This window comes from Otolemur garnettii, unplaced genomic scaffold (genome assembly GCF_000181295.1).
Source record: "Otolemur garnettii isolate 467f Iridium unplaced genomic scaffold, OtoGar3 scaffold00003, whole genome shotgun sequence".
NCBI classification, from domain to species: domain Eukaryota; kingdom Metazoa; phylum Chordata; class Mammalia; order Primates; family Galagidae; genus Otolemur; species Otolemur garnettii.
In genome coordinates, this window is record NW_003852398.1 from 675,730 (window position 1) to 702,992 (window position 27,263).

A 27,263-nucleotide genomic window follows, 5' to 3' on the forward strand; every position below is an offset into this window, starting at 1 on the left:
AGGAAACTGAGGCCCACAAAGTAGAAAAATTTATCCAAAGTCATGGAGCAAGTCAATGTCTAAACTAAGGCTTGACCACACATCATTCTGCCTCCCTGACCAGGCTCTTGAACAGCAAGCTGGGAATGGGAAGCTGGCCTCTTCCAGGAAGACTTTCAAAAGGGGCATGCTACCAGCTGTGCCATGCTTATCCTCTCCTCTGAGGAAACCTCAGTTTCCTCCTTCTAGAAAATGAGAATCCAACACCTGCCTGTAAGGCGTATAGGACAGTAAGGGCTATACACAGTAAGGGCTTGACTTGTACATGGTCATCCCTGCCTTTCTTGGTGTCTGTCTAGTCAAAGATTAAAACTCAGATGGTTATAGGCCTTCCGCATCAGTCAAGGCATACTCAACCTGTTTGTGCCCAGTGTGAAGATAACATACATGATGTGCTGGCTATAAGAAAAGTGACAGCATAAATTCAGTGATGGACAACAACAGTCAGCTAGCCATAGGGAAGGGTGGAGATTGTGGCTAATTGGAGAGGATACCCCCAGCTCAGGAGGCAGGCCCTGCTTGGTTCCAGCTGATTGTCCATGCAGAAGCATATTCAGATTGCCAAATTTTAGTTTTTCAAGCAAAGCTGGCAATCTGACTCTCATATGAAATCTTCGAATGTTTAAATATTGATCAGTTAATTCTTTCTAAAACTGATTTTAAAATTTGTTTAGCATTCTGAGTTAAATAAGCATATTTGGGGGCCAGATTTAGCTAGTTTGTGTCTCTGCTGTAGGTCGTTCTCTCCCCTGTCCCCTCCTGGGAGCACAGCTGGGCTCTGGCAGGCTGAGTAGATATAAACAGGCCTTCCATGTACACAGCCCTGCCCTAGAGTGAACAGATCCAGGCACACCCCTTATTTTCTTTAATTTTCACCATAGCCCTGGGGAGCAGGGGGTGGGTCTTCAGGGTCCGCAGTGAGGAGAACAGCCTTGCTGGAGGTCTCAGAGCTGGTAAGTAGTCAGCTGTCTTGACTTTCTGCCTAGGCCTTACCCAGGGGAGAGGACTTGGTGTATGGGGCCCTCAGGGCTGAGGAGGACTGAAGTGAGGAGTGACAAGGACCCAGACAACCCTTCTTGTAACCTTTGCTAACTCTTTCTAGCTCCAGCCTAAATTCCTTGTATAGCTGCTAGGCAGATGTTAAGTCCTACTTTCCAGAGGAGGAAACTGAGGCGGGCGTGAAGGGCAGATCTTGGCCCTTACTGGAACCTAGACCCTTTCTCTGTCCTGTCTCCACAGTTACTCTGGCTTCTAACATACTTTTCTATAGACCAAGGACTGAAGAGGTTGCAAGCAGGTAACCTAGGGGTCAAAGTTGGCTCACAAAAGCTTTTTGTTTGGCCTCTGTGATATTTTAATAGTATTTAAATATTTAAGCCAATATTTAAAATACAAATATCTAGATTCATGACTTTTTCTCAAAAATTAGGAGACCAGGCTATGCAGGGGCCATGTTCACTTTCCTGCTTAAAACACTTCCAGGAGTTTTCTAGTACCCTTAAGATAAACTGTCCCTGCATCCTCCTCCCCTTTCCTGCCTCCTCTCCCCACCCTTGCAACTCCTTCCAGCCACTCAGGCCTTTTCACAGCTAGCTTAGATGATGACACTCTCAGAGAGGCCTTTCTTGGCCAATGTCTAAACCAGCTGCCCACTCCTTTATCTTCACAGCATTTATTATTTGAAATTATATAGTTTTTTTTTTTTTTTTTGGTTGCAGCCATTGTTGTTTGGAGGGCCCAGGCTGGGGATTCGAACCCGCCACCTTAGGTGTATGTGGCTGGCGCCTTAGCCGCTTGAGCCACAGGTGCCGAGCCGAAATTATATAGTTTATTTGCTTTTTGTTTATTATCTCTCTGCATCTAGAAGGCAGGGACCTGCACTCCTTATCCACTGCTCTATCCCCTGTCTCAAGAACAGTGCCTGGAACATTGCCTGTGTGTTCAGTAAATGTTGAGTTAATGGATGAATTCCTAACTGGCCAAAATTGGCAGGAATTGAGTACAGTTGCCCCTTTAGAAGGGGCCAGAGTCCTCCAGTTTGCCACAGCCCCCCACCACTTCCTATAGTCTCCCTCACTCTAGGATGTCCAGGAGCCGCTGTCACCCAGGCTGGAGTGCAGTGACATGATCAGAGCTCACTGTAGCTTCAAATGATCCTCCCACTTCAAATCTGAAGTAGCTGAGAATATAGGTGCTCACCACCACATCTGGCTAATTTTTCTTATTTTCTTTTAGAGATGAGGTTTTACTGTGTTGGCGAGGCTGATCCTGAACTCCTGTGATCCTCCTGCATTAGCCTCCTGAGTAACCACTCAGATGTGAGCCACCAAGTCTGGCTTAGGTGTCAGGAGTCTTTAATTACCTCCCTTGCTCTACTATTTTCCTTATGGAATAAAAAAATGTTTATTTGTGCCCATATCACTGTCAAAAGGCAAAAAACGAAGCTGGACCCAATCTATACCATGCAAAACTGATGCCCACTCAACCCCTGCAGTCTGGCGACAAGCCAACACCTCCCATTTATACTGATGAAAACCAAATCCAAAGACTTCCATCCAGATCTCTCCTGTGCTCCCAACCTGTCTCCCACCCGCCCCTGGATATCCCAGTGTAAATCCTATGGGCACTCCAGTTCAGTTTCCTAACCAGTGGCCTGTGATCCTCTGCAGAGCTGCTCCTCTTCCTGTGTTCCCATCTTAATGATGCCTTTCACCCTCCAAGTCCCATAATCTTAAAGCATGGGGGGGTCCCAGTGGTGAGCAGTGTCAACTGAATCCCCATCCAGGGACCTGAGGCCTCATTAGGGACCCAGAGGTGTGAACAGTGACATGAAGAGTGACATAAGTCTGGTTAGGGAGAAAATAGGAGGCCATAGAACCCTGGTAGGCAGAAAAGGCTCACTAGAGGAGGAGGTGCTTATGCTGAGACCTGAAGGTGGAATAAGAGATAGGCAGGCAAGTAGGGAGGGGAAGATTCCTCCAGCAGAGGGTATATAGAGGCTGTGACAGAGAAAATATGAAGCCGTGGATGACCCTAAAGAGGTTGTGCTTGTGTGTGTATATGTGCTTTGGGGTTCGGAATGGGTAATGAGAGATAAATTCCAGCAGGAAAGTATGTTCGTAGAGGATTAGAAGCACATAAAAAAGCTAGACTTGACCCTAAAAGGTAATAGGGAGTCATAAAAGTTTTCAAGTGTTTTGGTCTTCATTTTTTTAAAAAAAAGTACCATGTACACACACAACCAAAATTCAGACATCACAAGGGGCCTACAAAGAAAAGTCTCTCCCACTTTCACATCTCGTCTTACTTCTAAGAGGCAATCACTGCTAAAGGTTTCATGGGATTCCCTCCAAGAATTGTCTCTTTATCAACAAATCCATGCGTGTGTATGTGTGTGTGTGTGTGAGTGTGTATGCTTTTCCTTGCTACATGCAAGGCATCCTCGTAGCCATGGTGTCTCCTGGCTTTTTTCCACTTTATCTATCTTGGATGTTTTCCTCATCGCTCCACACATCCTAGTGGTTGTGTGGTGTTCAATGTGGTCATCCCACATTTCATAGAACCTGCCTTCTAGTTCTCTTCTCACCCAGCTATGCCCTATGTATCCTGCTACACCATCAGTCTGTCTCCAGGACCATCCCTGAGGTGGGTTTTCTGGCTCAAATGCTATTTGTATTGTAAACTCTGATAGAAATTGATAAATGGCCTTCAAAAAAGATTACAACAAGTCTATAGTCCCCACAAGAATGAGGAGCATTTTGAGCCCAGGTGTAGCACAGTTGGGTCTATATCTTAGAATCATCATTCAGGCCAGTCACAGTGGCTCACGCATGTAATCCTAGAACTCTGGGATGTTGAGATCTTAAACCCAGGGCTGGACTAGATGTTCTAAATATAACATGTCTCCTTTCCCATTTCACAGATTGGGAAAGGAGGATCATTTGAAGTCAGGAGTTTGAGATCTGCTTGAAGAAGAGCAAGATCCCCTCTCTATTAAAAATAGAAAAATTAGCTAGATGTGGTGGTGGCGTCTATAGTCTTAGCTACTTGGGAAGCTGAGGCAGGAGGACTGCTTGAGCCCAGGAGTTTGAGATTGCTGTGAGCTAGGCGGATCTTTGGCACTCTAGCCCAGGCTAAACTCTCCAAAAAAAAAAAAGATCAGTCATTCATGTAACAAATATTTATCAGGATCTTCTCTGCTTACTGTATGTATACCAATCATTGTTCTTGTCCCCACTCTCCTGGAGCTGGCATTCTAATGAGAGTGACACATCATAAACAATAAATATATAAACAATAAATATATGTGATATGTTCGATGGTGACAGGTACTATGGAGAAAAACTGGGCCAGATAAGTTGAGTGGTTGGGGAGGAGGCTGTCTTATACAGGGTGGGTCAGGGAAAGATTCAAGGAGCTGACCATACAGCTATCTGGAGAGAAAGCTTTCTGGGGAGAGGAAAACAGACAGTGTAAAGGCCCTGAGGCAGGGAGTGTTCACAGATGAGCAAGGCAGCCAGTATAATGGAGAGGGAGAGGAGTAAGAGAAAGGCCATAAGGTGATGGGCTGGACAATGCAGGGTCTCGTGAGCTGCTGTTGAGTTTACTTCTACTTTGCACGAGAAGGGGAGACATTACATGGTTCTGAGCAGAGGGCACTCATGTGATCTGCCTTGGTTTTTACTAAGATCCCTCTGGCCTCTGAGTTGAGAATAAACTAGGCAGTAAAGGAAAAGAGAAAATGTAGATGAGGAGTGCCAGGGGTTTAGCCCAGAGTAGTGGCCAGAGTTTGGATCTATTTTGAAGGTAGATCCATTATGTTTTGCTGATGAATGGGATCTGGGGTGTCAGAGTCACAGATAATGCTAGGGATTTTGGCCTGAGCACTAAGGACATGATTCTGGAGTAGATTTGAAGGGAGTCAGGAGCTCCTCTTACTTTGGCTGCTGAGCATATAATGGAACTAGGTTGCTTATGGATCCAGCTGCCTGCCAGACCCTCTTTCTAGATGTCCCCAGGTACCACAAACTGAGCTTGTCCAAAACAGAACACCCCCTTCCCTAGGTCTCCTGCCTAGCACCATTGCCCAGCAACCTCTACCCTAGACAGCACCCTGTGGGCTACCCCTCCTGTGACCACTACAGCCAGTTGGCACATGTCAGTTTTCCTTCGGATGTCTCAATTCTGCCTTTAACTTCCATCCCTAGGACCTGTTATGCCATCTCTTGTCTAGACTATTGCAACTACTCAGGGCCTGTTGCAAGAACCAGCTAGGTGAATGAATGAAGGATTAAATTCATTTATCAGCCTCCTTATAGGTCTTGGCCAATCTCTCTCCTCCTTCAGCCCAGCCTCCACACCATTCCAGAGGAATCCTTAAAGACACTCTGTCCCTTCCTTGACCATAAATCATTCACAGCTTCCTGGGCCTACACAGACACAAACTAGTGGTCTATAAACATGTTATTTGGCCCATGTAGTGTTTTGGGTTTTTATAAAGTCTTGAATTAATTAGCATATTTTACACTAAAGCCTGGATTTCCTAATTCTCTTAAGAACCTAGAAGAGCTGGTAGTGCCAGGTAGTATTTCTTTAGGGCAGCACTTGCCTGATAGATTAAATGACCCACCTGGCCTCTGTGGCATCAGAGTTTGCAGGCCCTGGCTTAGAGGACGAAAGCATAACTTCTGGACAGTGCACTGCATAGGATAGGGCTCCAAAGGGAGGCTGATGGTAGTAAAGCTAAAGTTATGCTGTGGCCAAGTTGTAAAGGACTTTGAATGGCATTTTAAAAGGTCTTTATAATTTTAAGAAGGGCCACTGAGAGCAATGAAGCAGGGGAGTGACATGGTTGGATTGTTGTTTTCAGCCCAGGCCCTCTGAGCAGGATGGGACTAGAAAGGGGCAGAGCACCCAGCAGGTAGGCTTGGCTGCTAGGAGGTATGGGAGGAGGAGGAGGCCCAGATGGAGTCTCCCTAATTTGAGTCTGCTCTCTCTGTTTCAGAACCAAATAGCAGCCTTGGGCTCAAGCATGGTAATGAGGACAGATGTGCAGTGCTGAAGACCCAGCTTGGCTCCAACTGCTTCAGCAGGACTCCAGTGCCTCAGGACCCCAGCCCATAGCCCTCTGCTGCCCACAGGATGGGAGCCTGGGGGATGGGGACCTGGCCATGAAGGACTGCCATCCTTCCCAGCAAAAGACCACCTCTGCACCCCCCAGGCATACCCCTGACCAAAGCCCAGGCATGGACTCTAGATATAGAAGTCCCAGTGGCACTGGTGAAGGGGCCTCCTGCTTTGAGGGTCCTGGCGGGGGCTTGGCCTGCCCCTCTGCAACCTGTATCCCTCCCCAAGAGGCAGCCTCCAAGGAGACACTGGGGACACATGGAGCTTTGATCTTAGGGACATTAGAAACCACCTTGTCTGGGAAGCCAGGGCCTGCATCCTCAGTAAAAACTTCTCCTGTGTCCTCAGAAATCAGAAATTCTATGTCCCTGGAAAAGATGGATTCTAAGTCCTCAACACATGCAGAATCTACTTCCCTTGGAAAGGAAGATACAGGGTCCTCAAGGGAAGCAAAGCCTATGTTTACAGGAAAGACAGAGCCTGCAATCTTGGGAAAAGGGGACCCTGTGGCTCCTAGGAAGATTGATCCCATGACTCCAAGAAAGGAAGATCTTGAATCTTTGGGAAAAATAGATCCTGTGTGCTCCAGCAGGGTGGACACAGTGTCCCCAAGAATAGAGGATCCTGTATCCTCAGGCAAAGTGGCTTCTGTGTTCCCAAGAAAGGAGGAACCCAGGCATTCTGGAAAAGAACATCCTGTGTCCTCAGAAAAGATGAGTCCTGCATCTGCAGGAAAAGTAGATCTTGTGTCCTTGGGAAAGAGAGATCCTGAGCTTCCAGCGAAGGTAGATCCTATGTCCTTGGAAAGCACAGATTCGGTATCCACAGCAAAGGCAGATTCTGGCCTCCTGGGAAAGCTAACTTCAGGGTCATTGGGCTATACTGAGCCTGTGTCCTCTGGAACAGCCGCTCCTAGGTCCTCAGGAAGGGTGGAACTTACATGCTTGGAGATGGCAGGACCTGCATCTATTAGAAATGTAGAAACCGTGTCCTCCACAAAAGAGTACCCTCAGTTCCTAGGAATGACAGACCCAGCCTCCTCAGGAGAGGGGGATGTGGTGTCTGAGACAATGACAAAAACTATGTCTGCTGGATATACAGATCCCATGTCTTCAGGAAAGACAGATCCTACATCTCGGAAAAATGTGGATCCCCTGTCTTTAGACAAGCTGGATCCAGTTCACTCCGGAAAGATGGATCCTATGTCCTCAGGAAAGCCAAAGCCCTTGTCTCCTGGGTGGGCAGAATATGTGTCTATGGGAAAGACAGAAACTGTATCCTCAGGAAAAGAGGACCCCATGTTTGTGGGAAATACAAAAACATTATCTTCTGAAAAAGTGAATCCTGACTCTTTAGAAAAAACAGAGCCCATGTCCACGGGTCCAGGAAATCCCAAGTCCTTGGGGGCAGCAGGTCTTCCCTCTGAAGTGAAAGCTGAAGCAGTGACTGGGGGAGAAGGAGATCCATTGTCCTCGGAGAAGGCAGGTCCTGTGGCCTCCGGAAAGATGGATCCCACAGCCTCTGGGAAGGCTGATTCCCTAGCTTTAGGAAAGGTAGACTCTGTGAGCAGGGAAAAGGCAGACACTGTCCTCTCTGGAGGAGTGGACTCCTCCATGTGTTTAGGTAAAATGGTGTCCACAACTCCCGGAAAAGCAATTCTGGTGTCCTTGGGAAAAGCAGAAGCTGTCCCAGAGGGAAATTTGGAGTCTCTGCCTCTAGAGAAAGAGAATCCTGTGAACTTCACAAAAGATCCCAGGGCCTTGGGGAAAGCAGAGCCCAAGGGTGGGGCCAAAGCAGAAACAAAGCTCTCTGGGCAGGAGCGTGAGGTGGCATCAGAAGCAGAGGCTGTGTCTTCACAAAAGGAGACACCTCAGACCTCAGAGAAGTTGGATCCTGGATCCTCAAAAAAAGCAGAAGGCATTGCCTCTGGGAAGGGAGAGCCTGTGGCCCTGGAGAAGGCCAACTCCGCATCTTCCAGGAAAGCAGAGTCCCCGAGTCTGGCCACATCCATCCCCTCCTCCCCGCAGTCAGGCGGCAAACCCGGCCTCTCAGCCCTGTCTCCTGAGGGTGCGGTGAGCAGCAAGGACCGTGTAGAGCCAGGGCAGGTGCCCCATACGGAAGCCTCCACCCTCAGTCAGAAAGACCTGGCAGTCGCTGGGGCTGAGAGAAGCCCCCACGCAGAGGCCGCGGCACCTTTACGTGAGCCGCGGACTCGCGACAATTTCACCAAGGCGCCGTCGTGGGAAGCGAGCGCCCTGCCGCCGCCGCGCGAGGACGCGGGCACTCAGGCGGGCGCTCAAGCCTGCGTCTCAGTGGCCGTTAGCCCCATGTCTCCGCAGGACGGCGCGGGTGGCCCGGCTTTCAGTTTCCAGGTGGCGCCTGGTGCGCCCAGCCCGGCGCCTAGGCCGCCCTCGCGCCGGGACGCGGGCCTTCAGGTGTCGCTGGGCGCCGCCGAGACGCGCTCAGTGGCCACTGGGCCCATGACGCCACAGGCCGCCTCGCCGCCTGCCGCACCGCCCGCCTTCCCCGAAGTGCGGGTGCGGCCGGGTTCAGCGCTGGCAGCTGCTGTGGCACCCCCAGAAGCGGCCGAGCCCGTACGTGACGTGAGCTGGGACGAGAAGGGCATGACGTGGGAGGTGTACGGTGCCTCCATGGAGGTGGAGGTGCTGGGCATGGCCATCCAGAAGCATCTGGAGCGACAGATCGAGGAGCACGGCCGCCAAGGGGCGCCCGCACCACCGTCAGCCGCCCGAGCGGCCCCGGGCCGTGCAGGCTCGGTGCGCACCGCGCCTCCTGAGGGCGCTGCCAAGCGTCCGCCTGGCCTCTTCCGCGCGCTGTTGCAGAGTGTGCGCCGGCCGCGGTGCTGCTCGAGGGCAGGACCCACAGCTGAGTGAACCTGCCGCCTTTTGTACGCCCGGGTTTCTAACCTTCTCAGGCTCCCTTCCTGATCCTAGGCCCCTAGAAGGGGTTCCCTCTGCGTGCCACAGGCCTCTGAGGGGTGAGCAGCCTCTAGGCTAGGGCCTTCTCATCCCCATTTTTCGGGCCCCTCCCCTCCCATACACACAACTAACCCCTCTACCAAGCTCTGGTGGCCAGAAGCCCACGGACCTGGCCAACCCCGATGCCCTATTGCCCCCTCACAGCCCTCAGCTCTATTCTCCTGGTCACACTGGGTAACCACAAAGACCTGTTCAGCACCCCCATCCCCACTCCCTGTGAGCTGAAGAGATGTGAGGCTCTTGAGATGTCCAGACTGGTGCGCTGAGGTCTCCAATGATGCCAGATCCCCAAACTGGAAAGACTGCATGCCTGTCTGAGTGGTAATGCTCCAAGTTGGCAAGGATCCGTGTGAGCCCCCGAGTGTACAAGGCTGTGCATGTGAGGCCCTGGACAACATGGGGGAGCGAGCGAGTGTGTGTATCTCCACACAGTGTCTGGCCCTATAGCTGGGGCATCTCTTGCATGCTGTTGGTGGTCCTTCCCCAACTCCTGTTTCCCACCTACCTGGCCCAATTCCCCAGCCCATCCCCGTCCCTCTGGGGCACTGGTTCATAATTCTCAAATAGGCCAAAGGCAGCTTCAGGAAGTGCCCTGGGGGCTCAGCTGAGAGGGAGAGTCACAGAAAGTCTGGACATCACAGCTGGCCTCACCCTGGCAACCTGTGTGACAGCTGGTCTTGAGTATTGGGGACAGGACAGAGAGCTCATTCTATAACCCCAGTTATCCTTAAAGGCCACCCTTTCCAGCCCCTTGTCTCTCCTGTGCTGTGCACCCCACAAGTCCCTTATGAACACTCACTGCCCCTGTCCCTGCCCTTGCAGCCACAGTTTTTGGCTACAAACTGTCACAGTATACATTGATAATAAAATCTTTCCCCAGTCCCTGTCTGCTGTGATTGGCCAAAGGCAAAAGGAAGCAAAGGAACAGGATATATATTATTATCTCCAGTTAGGGAATGACGGGGCCTCTTCGAGGGGGCCTGAAAGAGTGGGGGGCCCCTCACAGTTCTGTGATGTGTGGGCCAGCATTGGTGAAGGATGGCTCCTGCTGCTGCTGCTGCTGCTGCTGCTGCTGCTGCTGCGTCTCTGCACCTGCCTGCCTTCCTGACAGGACCACACTCAGGGGCTCTGGAGCTGGCCCCTGCTGACTGTGCTGCAGCTCTTTCTGCTAGGGAGAGAAGGAGGTGTGACAGATAGGGCAAAAACAGGCCAAATCTGAGGCCCTAGGGGCACAGGTGGGCCTTCACACCCATCACCAGATGGCTCTTTAGCTTGGGTTTCACCCTGTTCCTCCCTGGTCCTCAGCTCCTGGCTGTGTCCCAGAGGTGGCCCTGACCTGGTCATGGTGCAGATCAGGTGAAGGGGTAGTCCTGAGGAGGTGTCTGGCCTTTGCCCCACCCAGTGTACAATAGCATCTTGGTGTCCTGCCCAGTCCTGAATAATACCAGGCCTTGTGTCATGTGCCAGGGAGCTAGCCCAGCACAGGTCCTGCCATCTGCACCCCACAGCAGGCACCATGTTAAGCAGAGGTCTATCCGTCACTTCAACTGCCCACAGAAACTCTGAGGGAGAGGTCGTGTCCCCTGTTCTATAGATGTGGAAACAGACTTGGAGAGCTCTCCTGGCCAGGAAGGGGCAGACCACTGGTATTGCTGGCTCTATAGTATGTCTGTGGTGTTATGCTGCCCTTGGCTGAATTTGTGGTCTCTTTCTACCTCTATTGCAGGCAGGTCCCACCTGCAGTTCATCATGGCATAATCTCACTGTCTCACCTGCCCTGCCTTTTCCTCCTCCCCATGTCACATGCTGCACTCACACACACCTGCTCACACATACACCCTCCTGATTCCCCAGGCTCAGCTACTCTGCTGCAGAGACAAATGCAGGGCCATCACCACCCAACCCCCCGCCCCCACCGCCCTCTCTGGGACACTCCAAGGGCTTTTTCCAGACTATGGCTGTTTCAGTCCCTGGTAACAGTGGAACATCTGAGGGGCTTCAGAGGGACTGAACATTCTCTCGGTGCTCTACAGAGCCCTTGTGACAGAGGCCAAGTTGGGGGCTGCCCAAGGTAATGTGACTCAGCCCCAGAGACTGGAGACCGGGATTCTGGTCTGCTTTTGCCCTGCAGGCTGTCTGACCTTGAAGTCAGCACCCCTGTTAGTTATTTGGAAAGGTTGGCATGGTTGAGCCCTCTGATCACTCCTACCTTCCACACAAATGTTTATGAAGCTCTTGGACAAGTCACAACACCAAGGGATTCCTGGGAAAAAGGTCACACCCACGACCCCCAATCAGCTAAGGGAGAGGAGGGGCAGGCAGCTCCCAAGAAGGCCCCATGGCCTCCTAGTCCTGTCCAGTGGGCTCTGGGCCCACTCACTGCTGCAGGAGAGGGGGTGGAGCATTAGGCAGCTTTTTGGAAATAAAGCAACCCCTCCAGGACAAGGTCTTAGCTCTTTTCTGGCTTTGAAGACTCTCTGTGGTCTGCCCACCCTTCTTCCCTCTCTAAACCCTTCTGTCAGGGCTCCCTGCCCATTCCCAGCCCACAGGGGGCTCTAACTCTACTCATCTGGGGAAACAGAAATATCTTCTACAAAAGGGCCACAGCTCCAGCGGGCAAGACTATTCCCTTTTGCTTCAGTTTCCCCAGATAATGTTCATTAGATATTTTGCTCCAAACTATCTTCCAGCGGAAAAGAGCTGTCTACTCAGAGGTCAGTACTGTCTTAATTACTACATATAACCCCATCCTGGGAGCCTATCTGAAATACTTTACTCCATTTTCCCTGTGCCATGTAACACTGGGCCACTGTGCAACATTCTGGTATTTTAAAGCCCAAGAGAGGCTTTGGTTGACCAAATCTTTCCCAGTAAGGGAAATAAGGAAAGTCCCTTAGGAAAATAAATACGGTAATAAAAAGTCCCTTAAGGAAAATAAATACGGTAACATGAGGTCAGGGTAGAGCCCCTGGCCAACGGACAGGGACTAGGTCAAGCCCAGGACATAGAGTGGGAGTGAATATGGATGGATGGTGGGCAGATACTGCCCCCCCCAGACACACACACACACACAAACACAGAAAACAAACAAAAAAACCCTTAATCTATTATAGCTTAAATGTGCCTTAGAGAACTGCTCTAGTGGTGGTTTTCCAAGTGGGAAGGAGAGAGGGAGTCCACTGACCTGCTCCAGTGGTTGTCAACCCACCTGCACATTGGAGTCCTCTGGGCAGCTTTTACAGCATATCCATGCCCAGGCTCCCCAAGGCCATAGGAACCAGAATCTCTGGGTGTGACCTGTCCTAGGTGCCTCTAAATAGCAGACAGGCATGAACTTTTGGTCTAATCTCACCAACTAATCTATTCAATGAATGACAGTGCTGTTGTTTGTTTGCCCCTACCTTCTCTCCTTTGCTAGACTGTTCGTTCATCTCCGGATCTCTTCCCCACCCCTACCAGCTTTTATATAAAGGCCCTAAAGGGTGGAACCAGATTGTCAAGTTCTTGTTTGTGCCAGGTTTTTAATGCCTGTTCTTATTTAATCCTCACAAGAGCCCAGCATGGTTGATGTTCTAACACCCATGAGAAAGCTAAGAACTAGAAGTAAGATGTCACCTACTCAGGATCACACAGTGAACCAATGGAGGATCAAGAATTGGACCCCATTCCAAAGCCACAGAGCTTCCTGGGGCTTGATGCAGAGAAGGAAGGCTGCTTATGTCAGTTGCAGATCCCTCCCTCTCTGTTCCCCAGCCCCTTCAGAGAAGGATCCCAAGTCAGAAGTCCCAAGTACTAAGTCATCCCCCATCTTGCCTTGATTTCCTGATGGCTCTTATCCAGATCCACAGAATTTTCATCCAAGGAGTTGAGGCTGTGGGAGAGGTGATGGAGTTCAGGTTGCTGGCAGGCCCAGTCTTCTCTGTCTTTGGCCAAGAACTACCATTGTCTCCACCATCACCATCACTATCACTACTGTCACCATCACCTCCACTGCCATCTCAACCACCACTACCATCACCATCACCATCACCACCACCACCACCATCATCATCACCAGCCACCGTCACCACCACTAACACCATTACTATCACTGTCACCACCACCACCTCAGCCACCACCATCACCACCATATTCACCATCACTACCACCACTACCACCTCAATAAGAGCCACCTGCTAGCATGGCTGTGAGAGGCACTGCTAACCTGAGGTAATCCGAGTCACCAGAGCAGAGGTACTCCAAGCCCAAGTCATCAGTGGGGAGATTCAGCATGGGGTTGGCCCTGGAGAGAAAGCCTGGTCAAGCAACCATGGCCCTCAGCCACCCTACAATGTCTCTTATCCACCCCTTGACCCTTGCTCACCGCTCACTGTTGTACATGTTAGTCCCTGGGATGGCAGAGACTGAGGGCATCACCCCCGCTGCTGTCTTTCGGGCCTCTTTGGCAGCCTTCATAGCCCAAATTTTCCGGTGGTAGCTGTGGGGCACAAAAGGAGGCACTCACACTTTCACTGCATACCCACTGCATACCACTCCACCCAGTGGAGGCCCTAAGAGTGTAGCTTCACCATGATCCTAGCAGGTGAGAGTGTTAGCTCTCTTTTACAGAGGGTAGAAGAGCCAGAAAAGGCAATTGATTTGGGGAGGGCTGTACAGCCAGTAGGAAGGCTGAAAACCAAACCCAGATACAGCTACTATCTCTTCACATGTTGGAAAAAGCAGCAGTATTTGTTATATATATTGCATATGCCAATGTCTTGCTGGGCACGAGATGCATTCCTAAGTGATGTTCTCCTAAGGGCGTTGAGGACTCTAGTGTCATGCCCATTCTGCAGATGAGGAAACAGGATTGGGGCAAGGTGACTCACCCAAGATCTCACAGTGGGTAACTGGGCATTGACAACACACAAACCTGATGCCTAAATCCAAATTCTTTCTAAAGACACCCCCCCCCAGCTCCCTGATGTCTTCAGTGGTGAGAGGGGGTGAAGATTGGAGACATGGGGACAACGGGAGCAGCACCTCTTCCGCAAACACACGAGGGCCACGGTCATGATCACAAGGGCCAGCAGCAAAGCCACCCCCAGTGCTATGACGACAGTGATGAGCAGATTAGGCAAGTCTGACTCCTGGCTCTCCTGGAAGCCCTGGGGAAGGAGGCATATTAGGGAGGCCGTGGGGTCAGTACCCTACCCTGCCCATTCCCCTTTCCTGCCCACTCCCCATGCTCACCACCACCACCAGCCCCAGCTGGAGCAACTGCGTCAGTGCATCCTGGTCATTCCGGATCATCCTGATCACAAAAGTCCACTCAGGCCCGAGAGACACTGGCATGCCTCAGGCTTCCTGCTCACCCTTTACACCCACCCCAAAGGCAGCCCCACTCACACACTCAGCTCGTTAAGTGTCAGGGCTGACCCATTGGAGAAGACAAAGTAGGCATCAAGGTAGGAGTGGGCACGGGCTCTGGGAGGGGGCAGGATTGAAGAGTCAGAAACCCGGACCACCCAGTAGGCCTCTCCTACCGCTTCTCCTCACCCCAACCCCAGATCTGTGGGCACTCACCGAGACACGGAGTCTATGTCATGGATGTTTACAACATAGACAGTAGTCCTGGTTGCCTGGGTGAGAGCACTGCAGAAGGGGCAGGTGTCACAGAGGCCTATAATAGTAGCCTTAGCCTAGGTCTGTGGCTAGGGCTCTGCCGGTGGAATTAGGAATTGGGTGAATGAGTAAGGGGCACCTCCTCTGGACAGGACTATTGGCTAAACGGGTAGCACCTTGTACAAATTAGAAAAGGAGATCCCCTCTTCTGGGGTTGAGTTTATGGTTTAGCAAGTAGGGTGCCATTGTGCAATGCACAGTCTTTACATCTGTACATGGAGCCCCATTTAGGCTTCCCTCTGCCCTTGGCTGGGCATAGCCTTCTGGGAACATGCCAACAGGGACAAATAGTAGGGTTGAGAGACATTTCATTCAGGGATGGGGATCCCATGCTCCGATCTTCCCATAGCCCCCTCCTGGGATCCCTAGACCTACTTACTCCTTAATCTTTGTTATGCTGGCTCCCACTTCCTCCTTGGGTGTGGAGAACTGTAGCCGCACACGGTAACTCTGGTCCACAGTGAAGAGCTTGGGGAAGAGGGCATGGGGCGATTGAAGCATTTGGGAACTGGTGGGCTGGCAGAGGGCATAGGGACTGGGGACCAGACTGGCACTCACATTCAGGGTGATTTTAGCTTCTTGGGCAGGACTCACAGAAGGTCTATCCTGTGCTTGGACTGTCACTTGGTAGGTGCCTTGGAGAGTGGAATCGAGGCTGGTCACCAGCCTATAACAGGTGGGATGGCACAGTTCAGTCTTGGAATTCAAGCTGGAGTCTTCTGGAACCCATTTGTACACCTCCCAGGATAGGGAACTCACTGCCTTGAGGCCCTCTTTGGTCCCCTCCCCTGGCCACCATTAGGGGGTTCCCGCAGTTACTCAATATTGCCAGTGAACACATTGGCCTCAGAGGAGGTGGAGATCTTGAAGAAGCCCTGGAAAGGGGTCACGGCCCCATCCTTAGAGATGAAATCCACTTGTAGGATGGAGAACTGGATGGCCCCATTGTTCCCTGAGTCATCATCTCTGGCCTAGGAGCAAGAGTGGACACAATCTGGGGGCCAGGCCAGACCAGTCACCATGCACCCCCAACAGGGATCCAAGGCAAGGGTGGCCTGCAAGGCTTGTCCCCCATCATCTCTATCAGCCTTCTCCATGTTGCCCCCAAATAAGCTAGTCCTTTGGAAAAACAGTGTGCTTACTCTGCAGATCCAGATTTGGACAAGTCTCCATCTCAATAGATCACTAACCAATATGGAGATCCTCCCCTGCTTCCCCCGCCCCTCCATTGCCACACACACCCACACCCACACTCACAGCATAGAGATTTCCTAAGCACCCACTGTGTGCCAGGGACCTTCCCCTGGATCCATTTTACCAGTGCTTACTAACATGAATACCAGTACCACAACCCCAACTCAGGGTTCATCCTCCAAACCTCCCCATAGCCTCTCCATCAAAAGAGACCCCTAATATAGCTGCCACTAGGCCAGGAACTAGTGGACCATGAATCCAGCAATGGAGGGACAAACATTTTTATTCATTATAGTGCCTTTTAGAGAAAAATATAACTAACACACAGAGCCATGAGTCCACTGGCATTGCCATTCAGGATGAGTTCAACGCTGGTGTTTATGTTTCAAAGAGATGTCTATTTAAAGAAATAGACATAGATAAACTCATGACACTGGAATGCAGTTGGCTGAAGAATGGAAGATTGACTGTTTTAAAACTTGAAAAAACCTATCTATGGAGAATTACTATTCCTGTTTCACAAGAGGAATCTGAGATTCAGAGAAAGAGAGAGAGAGAGATACCCTGTTCTAAGGGCATCCTCAGCTCTAAGTAGGGAAGACCAGTCCTGTCCATCTGCTATACCCATGTCCTTTCCACAGCATAGGGAGTGGTACCCAGATACCACTTGACCAGCTTCTTGTCATGGAGAGAAACTGAGGCCCAGGGAAGCCTAGCCAGGCTTCACTCCCACATGGCAAAGCCACCACCCCTAATAAACACAACACACTCAACACTATAAAAAATCAGAAGCAGGCTTGGCGCCTGTAGCTCGGCAATTAGGGCACCAGCCATATACACTGGGGCTGGCAGGTTGGAACCCAGCCCCGGACCTGCCAAACAACAATGACAACTACAACAACAATAACAAAAAAATAGCTGATGTTATGACAGGCACCTGTAGTCCCAGCTTCTTGGGACGTTGAGGCAAGAGAATCACTTAAGCCTGAGAGTTTGAGGTTGCTGTGAGCTGTGATACCATGGCACTCTACTAAGGGTGACATAGTGAGACTCTGTCTCAAAAAAAAAAAAATCAAAAGCATTTTTATAATTTTGCTCTGGAAATTATTTAACTACAAGGAATCTATTTTAAAAAAAATTTTTTGGCAGTGATTGGGTCTTGATATGTTGTCCAGGCTGGTTTCAAACTTCTGGCCTTAAGCAATCCTCCTGCACTGGCCTCCCAAAGTGCTGGGATTACAAGTGTGAGCCACCCTGCCTAGAATTGTTTAATTTACAATTGACTGGCCCACACCTGTAATCCTAGCACTCTGGGAGGCCAAGGCAAGTGGATTGCTTGAGCTCAGGAGTTCAAGACCAGCTTAAGCAAAAGCAAGACCCTGTCTCTAAAAATAGCCAAATGTTGTGGCGGGTGCCTGTAGTCCCAGCTATTTGGGAGGCTGAGGCAAGAGGATCTCTTCAGCCCAAAAGTTTGAGGTTGCTGTGAGCTATAACACCATAGTACTCTACTCAGGGTGACAAAGTGAGACTCTGTCTTAAATAAATAAATATTTTTTTTTTAAAATTGCAATTGACTGTGAGTTCTCTGTAATATTCAAGAATTCTGGTGTAGTAAGAAAAATCCAGACTACAATGGTTTTTATGGTCATGAAATTTTTGTGAATACTAAATTTAACAAATAGTGAGGTTTGAATATATCAATTATGCCAGTGTTTGTTTCCATTCTAGGGTTTTCTTTTTTGTATATTGGAACACAAACATTTTCTTTCTAGTGTTAAAACGTTTTGAGGGGTAGCTGAAAGGTCTGAAGGCCTTAGCTGTGTGTCCTCTGTGGCTAAGTTGACCAACAAAGGCTGGAGCCAAAGACTTACCTGGACAGAAGCCACCTGCTGGCCGGACATCACAAGTTCTGGGATGATCACTACAAGTGTGGACAGGAAGGGTATCAGTATGGTCAAGGATGGATTCACCTGGACCACAATTGGCCACAACTTCAACTCAGGGTTCATCCCCCAAATCTTCCCAAAGCCTCTCCATCAAATGAGACTCCTTAATACAGCTGCCACTAGGCCAGTAAATAGCAAGCCATCCACTTTCCATTGTACAGATGGGAAAACTGAGACCCAGAGAGGGAACAACTGGCCCGAGGTCAGACATCAAGAGGGACAGAGCTGGAGTGAAACCTTAGGTGTCCCCTCCTGTTGCAACCTTGTGTGAGGGATAAGATTAGAGGCCCTCCTCCCTTTTTAAAGGACTCCTAAGACCTGAGGTGGGTCTGTGGGGGGTGCCCAAGAGCAGTAGTCCCATGGAGCAGGGTGTGTATGTGTGTGTGTGTGTGTGTGTGTGTGTGTGCGTGTGTGGAGAGAGACCAAAGAATTTGGTAAGAAGATTGCTTACCAAAAGTCTTCATCACAGGCAGAAAATAGGGTGCATTATCATTCACGTCCTCGATGGTAATGGGGAGGCTTCCTAGGGAAATAAGGTCAGTGGCTCTGGCTCTGGTTCCGGACAAAGGCCTGACCCAAAGAGCCTGGACCTCGGACATGATCCCTACAGCCTCTCTCTTTGCATCACCCTGTTCAGTGCCTCCCCACACCTTCCCTGGGTGGCATGCCCACTTCTCTGGCCTGTGTGAGTGGGAGTATGACCCCTGGATCTCAGCAAGGACAAGCAACCTGTCAAAGCCACACAGCAGGAGTGGTAGATCAGGACTGAGCCCAGCCTAGACTTATCCCACCTGCCTGTGACATTATGCCGACACTTTTTAACTGCGTAAGCTGGTTATTTAAACACCCACTCTCCGCCTTAGTTCCCTCACCTATTAAATTGGACAGGGACCACCTACTTCCTGGTTGTGTGGAAGGGAAATAAGGAAATGCTCACAAAGTGCCTGGCATAGTTCTAGTCGTGAAGACTCAGTGTATGCTGGCTGTCACTATGGTCATTACTTCTATGTGGTGTCAGAGGTGGGACATAAGTACATGTCTGGCTCTGAAGGGTGACCCTTCTTTTGTTTTTTTTTTTGAGACAGAGTCTTACTCTGTCACCCTGGGTAGAGTGCTGTGGCATCATAGCTCACAGCAACCTCAAACTCTTGGGCTCAAGTGATTCTCTTGCCTCAGCCTCCCAAGTAGCTGAGACGATAGGTGGTGCCCCCAATGCCTGGCTAGTTTTTTTCTATTTTTAATAGAAACAGGAATCTTGCTATTGCTCAAGCTGGTGTCAAACTCCTGAGCTCAAGCAATTCACCTGCCTCAGCTTTCCAGAGTGCTAGTATTACACTGCCTCACAAAATCGCAGCATTAATGAGGTGCTACTATGTGTCAGGCATTGCATTAAATGCTTCTTTCTATTTCATCTTCCTATTTACTACTCAACTCCACTGGACTGATGGGGAAACTCAAGCTCACAGAAGAGTTGGAACTTTCCAGTACTGCAACTGGGAGGGGACAGAGCCAGTATCTGAACCCAGATCTTATGGGTCCCAGCCCCTAAGCCATAGCCTGCCAAGGGCCTGCAGGCCAGGCCATCTTACCATTGTTGCTGTAAGGCTGAAAGCGGGGATCCGTGGTGAGGTCCCAGGCCCGTACAACCAACGTAACTAGGTCACAGGTCTCATAGTCGATGGCCTCACTTTGATTGATGTATACAGAGCCATTGGCCACCACAGAGAACCAGCCATGGCACAGGCTGCCCACGTCGACCCCATCTTTGGTACAGATGACATTCATAAGCTGTATCTGCAGCTGGGCTTCAGTATCCACATCCCAGGCAACCACCTCAGCCACCTCGCCATGCTGTGAGCCATTCTCAGCCACATGGATGCCCCGGAGTGAGCTCAAGTCCAGGGTGGGTGGTTCGTCATTCACGTCCTTCACAAACACAAAGGCTTCTACCACAGCCTCCCCCCCATGCGGGTCTGGGTTCTCAGCACTCACTGTCAGATTGTAGGAAGCCTGTGCCTCATAGTCCAAGGCCAAGTCTGGGGACAGCCTGATGCGGCCCTCAGCCCACCTGGACCCCAGTACAAAGCTTTGGATCATGAAGCTGTTGGCACCACTCCCTGATAGACGGAAGCTAATGCGGTTGTTGACTTCCGTCTGGTCTGCATCCCAGGCCTCCACGTTGCCCACCAGCACTCCTGTAGATGAGGGCAGAGCTCAGAGGGACCGCTGGCCTGGCCACTGGGAGCCTGTTCTGCCTCTCACCTCTCTCAGGCACTTCAGGCCTACCAAGCCCCAGTGCCCAGCCTGGCTCAGGGAAGACTTACCTGGATCCCTCTCATTCACCCAGAACGTGTAATGGGACAGGTTGAAGATCGGCAGGTTATCATTGATGTCCTGCGGGTGGAGGCAGGCCTGAGTCTCAGGGCCCATCTCTCCCTGAGGGCTCTTTGGAGCCAATCTGAGAAACCAGTAATTCCTCTATCTTGATGCACAGACTCTACCTTCTCTCCTCAGACTGTGCTGCCCAATTTCCCATGAGGAAATAGGCTCTGAGGGGAGGGAATATGCCCAGGTCACACACCAGGGGCTTGCAGGCCTCTAGAGGGACCTCCGTTTCTCGTATGTTGTCAGGAAACCCCACTGTTTCCTGTTACTCTGACTGCAGCTTGGGAATGTTTTCGACCCTGCTTTCTGGAAGGATGATTCTGGGTCCCTGTGTCCATCTGGCCCAACTTGACTCCACATCTCTTGGATTTACTGTGTTGGCACCAATACCATTATGTGTCTGCAGAGGTCCCAGATGTGGCCCATGCTTTCCCTCATCCTCTCCTTCCTGCTGTCCCTCCCACTCTCAGCAAACCTCATGACATCAGCTCTGTGCTAAGGCAGAGCTGCACTCCAGGAACCTGGGAGCACAGATCTGGTCCTGTCCTTGGATACCAGCTGTTTTCTCTTCTGGCTTCCCCCACAGTACTGGCTCACCAGGCACAGCTGGAGCCCCCGAAACTGTTGCCATGGCCTAGAGGCGACTCTGCCCTCCACTATCCCCTGCCAATGCTGGCATGTGCTTAGAGGATACCAAATGCTTTGGTCCTTCCCAGGGTCTGCTCATGGGTGGGTGACATCACAAGCATTTGTTTTTCTGGATAACCCTAGAATGGACCTCTTGGAAAACAAAGCGCTCTGCTCCTTAACTAGATGTGCTTCTGATGGTGATTTCCCAGAGATGGCATCACTGGGCCCATGAACACACAACCAGCTGCATTCTCAAGGGTGCCTTAATACACAGTGTGGCCAACAGAGCAGCCCTGAGTCAAATTTCTCTCCACCTCCACCTCATGTGTGACCTCGACTTCTCTGGCCTCAGTGTCCTCCTCTGGAAAATAGCATGGTAGTCCCCACTTGTAGGGCGGTTATGTCTGCTCACAGGGATAAACGGATCTGCTCACTCAGGAAATGCAATTCTGCTTTCTTCTTTCTTTGCAGCCCACCCTCACCCTAAGGATAGCAAATAAATCCTAATTTTGCTTCTGTTTCTCCATTTTCCCTGAAGTCTCACTCTCTGATACTTATAGAAAAGTGGCAAACCCTAACCAATGAGACAAAAGGCTGCTATGTGTCATGGTGCAGGCTGTGCACTGCCCAACCCTAGATGGGGGATCTACATTATGGACAAGGTGTGTATGCACATTTGATACAATTTTCCTAAGGAAGGTGACTTATGCACTGTGGCTGCCTTATAACCAGATAGACTGGGTTCAAAACTCCATTCCTTAACCCTAGACAAGGCACCAAAACTCTCTGTGCCTCAGTTTCTTGATCAATAAAATGGTAATAACTAGCTTTACCTTGCAGGGCCAGATGTGCAGCAGACACTATCAATACTGATTTTCACCCCTTCTCTGCTTTCAAATTGTGCTGGGTTTCAGGTAGAACTTCAAGACTGACAATCAGAGCTGACATCTTCTATAGGTCAGGCACTCTTTGAAGCCCTTTCTGTTAATTCACTCACTTAATCTTTATGCTATTTTCATCCCCCATTTTACAGACGAGGAGCCTGAGGATCCAGGGAAGTTGAGTAATTGCTTAGGAGCACACAATTAGTGAGCCAGGATGGTAACCCAGGCAGGCTGACTGCAGAAATCTCCTACCCGCCGTATTGCAAAGGATGGAAATATGAGTTGAACTGGTGCTTGAGAGTCCCCAAGCCAGAGCCAGCAGGCCCTCGGGCCCATCCTGGCATCCTGCTTCTGGCTGAGCCAGGCCTTACCTCCACAGTGATGGTGACATTGACCTCAGTGCTGAGGACAGGCACGCCATGGTCAGACACACATACGGTCAGCACAATGCGGCCCCCCAGGGCAGAGTCAATGGCCTCTCGGTCCAGGGGCCCTTGGTTTCTAAGGAACCCTGTGTCAGGATCCAGGGAGAAGTTGTGACTGTAGGGGCCAGGCAGCAGGCTAAAGAGCAGATGGCTATTGTTGGTGCCTTGCTCATCATTGTCGTAGGCCTGTGCAGATAAGCAAGGGTCAGCCATGGGCTCTCAGGTACCTTCCAGCCCCCAAGCCATTTCCCTGCAGCCTGATTCTCCTTTCTGGCCCTGGACAATAGGTTGGGCTAGAGCCAGTGGGATGCTAGCCAATCTCTCAGCCTCAGTTTCCCATCTCAGAGGCTCAGATCAACAGCTTGCAAGAACTTTTGAGGTCTTAAGCACTGGGGTTATTCTTCCATCTCACAAATGCTTACTATGTACCTACAACACACCTAGCCCTGTTCTACACACTAGTAATGGAGAGGTGGTCAAGATAGTTCCCTTATGGGGCTGATATTCCTGGGATACGGAAGAAATATATCAAAGACACTAAAAAAATTTAAATAAACACATATAGTAAGTGTGAAGGCCAACAAAATTCTGATTTTCCTATGATGACTACTTCAGCACTATATTTTTATTTTATTTTATTTTATTTTTGAGACAGAGTCTTACTCTGTTGCCTAAGCTAGAATTCCATGAGGTTATCACAGTAACCTCAAACTCCTGGTTCAAGTGATTGTCCTGTCTCAGCCTCCCAAGTAGCTGGGACTATAGACACCTGTCACAACACCTGGCTAATCTTTTTTCTTTACTTTTTTTTTTTTTTTTTTTTTGAGGCAGCATGTTGCTCTGGAGTGCAGTGATACAATCATAGCTCACTACAACCTTGAACTCCTGGGCTCAAGTGATCCACCTGCTTCAGCCTCCTAAGTAGTTGAGACTACAGGTGTATGCTGCCATGCCCCACTAATTTTTTTATTTTTTGTAGATATGGGGTCTTGCTATGTTGCCCCAACTAGGGTACTATATATTTTATTTTCATCCAATTTGTGTGTGTGTGTGTGTGTGTGTGAGAGAGAGAGACAGAGAGAGAGAGAGAGAACCTTGTCCTGCAAGGTCCCCAAACTCTGCTTGGTTTACCTTTGGTTTTTCCATTCCACTGACTTTGCCCATGCTGTTCCCTCACCTCGAATGCCCTCTACGCTTTCTCTGCCCAAATCCAGGCCAGAGCGGTGCCTCCCCCAGTCTTCCATAACCTCTGTGTTACCTGTCTGGTTCCCTCCTCCTAATTGAGAGCCTGCTAGGGACAAGAATTATGATGGATTCATCTCCAAGGACCCAGGTCCCAGTGGAGGACCAGGTCCATATAGGTGCTCAGCAGATATGGATTTGAATCCAGTGGTGTCAGCTGTGCTACTCTGACCCAGAACCAGTTCTTTTGCCATCTTCCTACCCATCCCACCTTCTCTCTTTCATTTTAATTCTGTTGGGATCTTATTTGCTAAATGGATCCTTTGTAAGCAGCCAGAAATTATTTTTCCAAAAGCCTGATCCTGTCTGTTCATCCATCCCCTGGTGTTCTGAACTCAGGCCAGTTTGTTTTTCAAGTGCTTCTCGGGGCATGCTGGACAACTCGGTTACAGTAGCAAATCTCAGGAGCTCACTGACCGGGGCAAGAAGCATCAAGCAGGAAGGAGAAAAGGCCCAGGTGTTAGGACCAGAGAAGTCTGGGGCTGCAGCTCCAATGCGGCCATTTACTTTACCAACTTCTTCACAATTTGTTCAAGAGATCAGGGATGGGAACATGCTCTAGAAACCACACAGCCCTAGAAAGATGGGAGGGCTCTGTGGCTGCTGGATTGTCATTCTGGGGACCTGGTTGCCCACTCCTCACAAGACCCCCTTTCAGATGTCTCTGGGTGAAGCTTCTGAACTTCTCAGGACCAGGAGAAGAGCTTTTCCATGGCGTTTCTCTGCAGACTCTGGTGGATTTTTATCTGATAGACTCTGGGAACCTGGCCATTGGTCTCATTTCTCTCTTTGCTTTGGCCATTACAAAGCTCAGAATGAAACTTGCAGCCCAATCCTACACTCTACCTTCGTGCCATTGAACAATGCCATCTTTATTTCTTCCTTTTTCTTGTTTCCTTCATATTTTTATCTTACTTTTTTATCTAAACCACAAGTCCTTATCTTACTTTTTTATCTAGACCTCAAGTCCTTTTTGGAGTGAGTCAGAGGTGTAAATAAAAAAGAACAACCAAGGTAGGAGGAGGTCAGGAATTTGAGACCAGTCTGGACAACATAGCCAGACCCCATCTCTACAAAAAAGTATAAAACTTAGTTGGCCATAGTAGAGTGTGCCTGTAGTCTCAGGCACTCTGGAAGCTAAGGCAGGAAGATCACTTGAGTTCAGGAGTTCCAGCCTGGGCAACAAAGTGAGACCCTGTCTCTATTTAAAAATAATAATAATAATGACAATATGTCTTTGAGAGCTTGTTCTGTGCCAGGTCTTGTGCTATCTCACTGTTCCCAAGTGACCCCATAAATAAGGCTATGACTATCTTCATTTTCCAAAGAAGAAACAGAGGCCCAGAGATACTGAGTGACTTTCCCAGAGCCACACAGCCAAGACCAGCAGGACTGCAAAGCCTGTCCCTGTTCCACCCACCAGGTCCAGGACGAGCTCATACCTGGATGGTCACAGAGACGTTGCCTTCCTCCTCCTGGACAAAGATGTTGTAGGAGCCACTGACCACTGGTGCGTTGTCGTTGATGTCCTGCAGGTGGATCTGCAGGACGGTGGAGGTGGACTGGTTCCCACCATCCGTGGCCTGCAGTGTCAGGTAGTACACGGCTTGTGTCTCCCGGTCCAACAGCTCGCTGTTCTTCACTGTCACTGTCCCCGAGACTGGATCTACCTCAAAGAGGTCTGCCCTGCTCAGGGTGGCCAGATTCAGCAAATAAAAATGCAAGTGTGAGTTTCAGATGATACACAAGGACAACTGTTTGAGTATGTCCTGCAATGTTGGCAACATGTTTATTCTTTTTTTTTTTTTTGAGACAGAGCCTCAAGCTGTCCCCCTGGGTAGAGTGCCGTGGCATTACAGCTCACAGCAACCTCCAACTCCTGGGCTCAAGCGAGTCTTCTGCCTCAGCCTCCCAAGTAGCTGGGACCACAGGTGCCCACCACAACGCCCGGCTATTTTTTGGTTGCAGCCGTCATTGTTGTTTGGCGGGTCTGGGCTGGGGATTCGAACCTGCCACCTTAGGTGTACGTGGCTGGCACCTTAGCCGGTTGAGCTATAGGCGCCGAGCCAACATGTTTATTCTTAAACAAATGAGTCATTGTAGCCAGGTGTGGTGCTCATTCCTATAACACTAGCACTCTGGGAGGGCAAGGCAGCTGGATTGCCTGAGCTCAGGAGTTTGAGACCAGCCTGAGTGAGAGTGAGACCCCGTCTCTACTAAAAGAAAAATAATTAGCTGGGCATGGTGGTGCTTGCCTATAGTCTCAGCTGCTGGGAAGGGTGAGGCAAGAGGATCACTTGAGTCCATGAGTTTGAGTTTGCAATGAGCTATGGTGTCATCATAGCACTCTAATCCTAGCAACAGAGACTCTGTCTTCTTCCCCATTCCAATAAAAAGTCATTGTTTTTCTGAAACTGAAATATAACTGGGCACCCCAAGCCCTTGCCAGCTACCCTATTCCAATGACCGGGCAGAGAGGTGGGCCTGGGCCCCACACGCCCGCCTGCCCTTCCCCATCCCCCATGGCCCTCACCCGTTTCCTGGGAGCAGGCTGTAGGTGATGCGGCCCCACTCTCCCGTGTCTGGGTCTGTGGCCTGGGAGGCAGAGAGATGGCAGGGCACTGTGTGGAGATGCTGCACTCACAGCCACCTGTGCAGCTCCTGAGGACAAGGCTGCCATGCTTCCTGACAGAAAAGGAGAACCCTTCCCCACACACTGTCACACACATGCCTGGATACTTGCTGAGACTTACAACACCAGATACTACAGAGATCAGGCAGGCCACCATCCCCAGGTCTTCTCTGTGTGTCCCTCCCAGCCTGGCCCACCAGTGTCCCCATCACTCACATGGATGCTGCTGGTGACCACAGAGCCAGTGGCACTGTGCTCCGGCACAGTGAGGATATACACGCTCTGGGGAAATGTAGGCCTGTGGTCATTGGTGTCTGTAAGGTGGATGGTCACTGTGGCGATGGAAACATTTTGACTAAACGAGTCCTTGGCCATGACCTGAGGACAGGGGAAGGGGTGGTGGCATTAGGGCCCAAGTGCCCTGCAGCATCCACTCCCCAGTGCCCCTAACGCCACTGTGACCTGCACCCCTCACCTGAACCACCATCACCATCTGCTGCTCGTAGTCCACCAGTGCCGAGGCTCTCACTAACACCTGCACGTCAGCAGAGCCCGCTGCTCGCTCCGGGGACACACTGAAGGCATCTGCATCAGGGCCCCCCAGGGACAGAAGGAAGGTGCCATTTCTGCCCTGTAAAGTTGGGGTATATAGCAGAGACCCCTCCCCTTACAATGCACCCACCTGAATCTTTCTCCAGTCTCTGACCCCAGGCTCCTGCCTCAGGAAGCCCTGCTGGTAAAGTCCCATGAGGGGGTTCTCAAAAGACTGAAGCAAGAGGGCCCAGGAGACTGGGTTGATCACTAGTCCCTGCTCAATGGAGGGGGACTTCCCCTGGCACTGCAGGGTCCAGGGCCAGAGAGACAGAGCCCGGACACACAGCCTTCACCCCCACAAGGCCTTCCCATCAGCTGTTCACCCCACACACCCAACATTACCTATATCCCACATCACTTCTGTGACCAGTGCCACCTTTCAGCAAACTCTGCCACCAGCTCTACACATCCACCAACCTAAGGCCACCCAACATCATCTTCCACATAACATTTCATACCAACTCTGTGTCACCTAATACTACCAAACACCACCCACAGTTATC

The 27,263-nt window shown here is 50.4% G+C and overlaps 2 protein-coding genes across 4 annotated transcripts in view; one reads left to right on the plus strand and one right to left on the minus strand.

Annotated features, from left to right (window-relative positions):
• Positions 1 to 6,086: 6,086 nt before the first annotated feature.
• Positions 6,087 to 9,254, plus strand: GPRIN1 (G protein regulated inducer of neurite outgrowth 1). The gene has a single exon (XM_003781908.2). It carries the CDS (start codon positions 6,087 to 6,089, stop codon positions 9,057 to 9,059), a length of 2,973 nt encoding a protein of 990 aa, XP_003781956.1. The 3' UTR covers positions 9,060 to 9,254.
• Positions 9,255 to 10,077: 823 nt separating this feature from the next.
• The window catches only part of CDHR2 (cadherin related family member 2), a 43,955-nt gene continuing 26,769 nt past the window's right edge, over positions 10,078 to 27,263 (minus strand). For 2 of the 3 annotated variants that reach the window (XM_003782233.2, XM_023515363.1), the window contains 20 exons: positions 26,642 to 26,797; positions 26,383 to 26,544; positions 26,068 to 26,129; positions 24,977 to 25,220; positions 22,239 to 22,478; positions 20,293 to 20,362; positions 19,558 to 20,163; positions 18,420 to 18,491; positions 17,894 to 17,943; positions 15,648 to 15,799; positions 15,387 to 15,495; positions 15,208 to 15,296; positions 14,730 to 14,798; positions 14,553 to 14,630; positions 14,397 to 14,457; positions 14,187 to 14,311; positions 13,528 to 13,641; positions 13,369 to 13,446; positions 12,978 to 13,035; positions 10,078 to 10,332 (listed from right to left, as the gene is read on the minus strand). In XM_003782233.2, coding sequence (XP_003782281.1) covers positions 10,165 to 10,332; positions 12,978 to 13,035; positions 13,369 to 13,446; positions 13,528 to 13,641; positions 14,187 to 14,311; positions 14,397 to 14,457; positions 14,553 to 14,630; positions 14,730 to 14,798; positions 15,208 to 15,296; positions 15,387 to 15,495; positions 15,648 to 15,799; positions 17,894 to 17,943; positions 18,420 to 18,491; positions 19,558 to 20,163; positions 20,293 to 20,362; positions 22,239 to 22,478; positions 24,977 to 25,220; positions 26,068 to 26,129; positions 26,383 to 26,544; positions 26,642 to 26,797 — 2,763 coding nt within the window. In that variant the 3' untranslated portion in view covers positions 10,078 to 10,164. The remainder of the gene's footprint in view (positions 10,333 to 12,977; positions 13,036 to 13,368; positions 13,447 to 13,527; positions 13,642 to 14,186; positions 14,312 to 14,396; positions 14,458 to 14,552; positions 14,631 to 14,729; positions 14,799 to 15,207; positions 15,297 to 15,386; positions 15,496 to 15,647; positions 15,800 to 17,893; positions 17,944 to 18,419; positions 18,492 to 19,557; positions 20,164 to 20,292; positions 20,363 to 22,238; positions 22,479 to 24,976; positions 25,221 to 26,067; positions 26,130 to 26,382; positions 26,545 to 26,641; positions 26,798 to 27,263) is intronic. The other variant, XM_023515365.1, reaches the window with a different exon arrangement.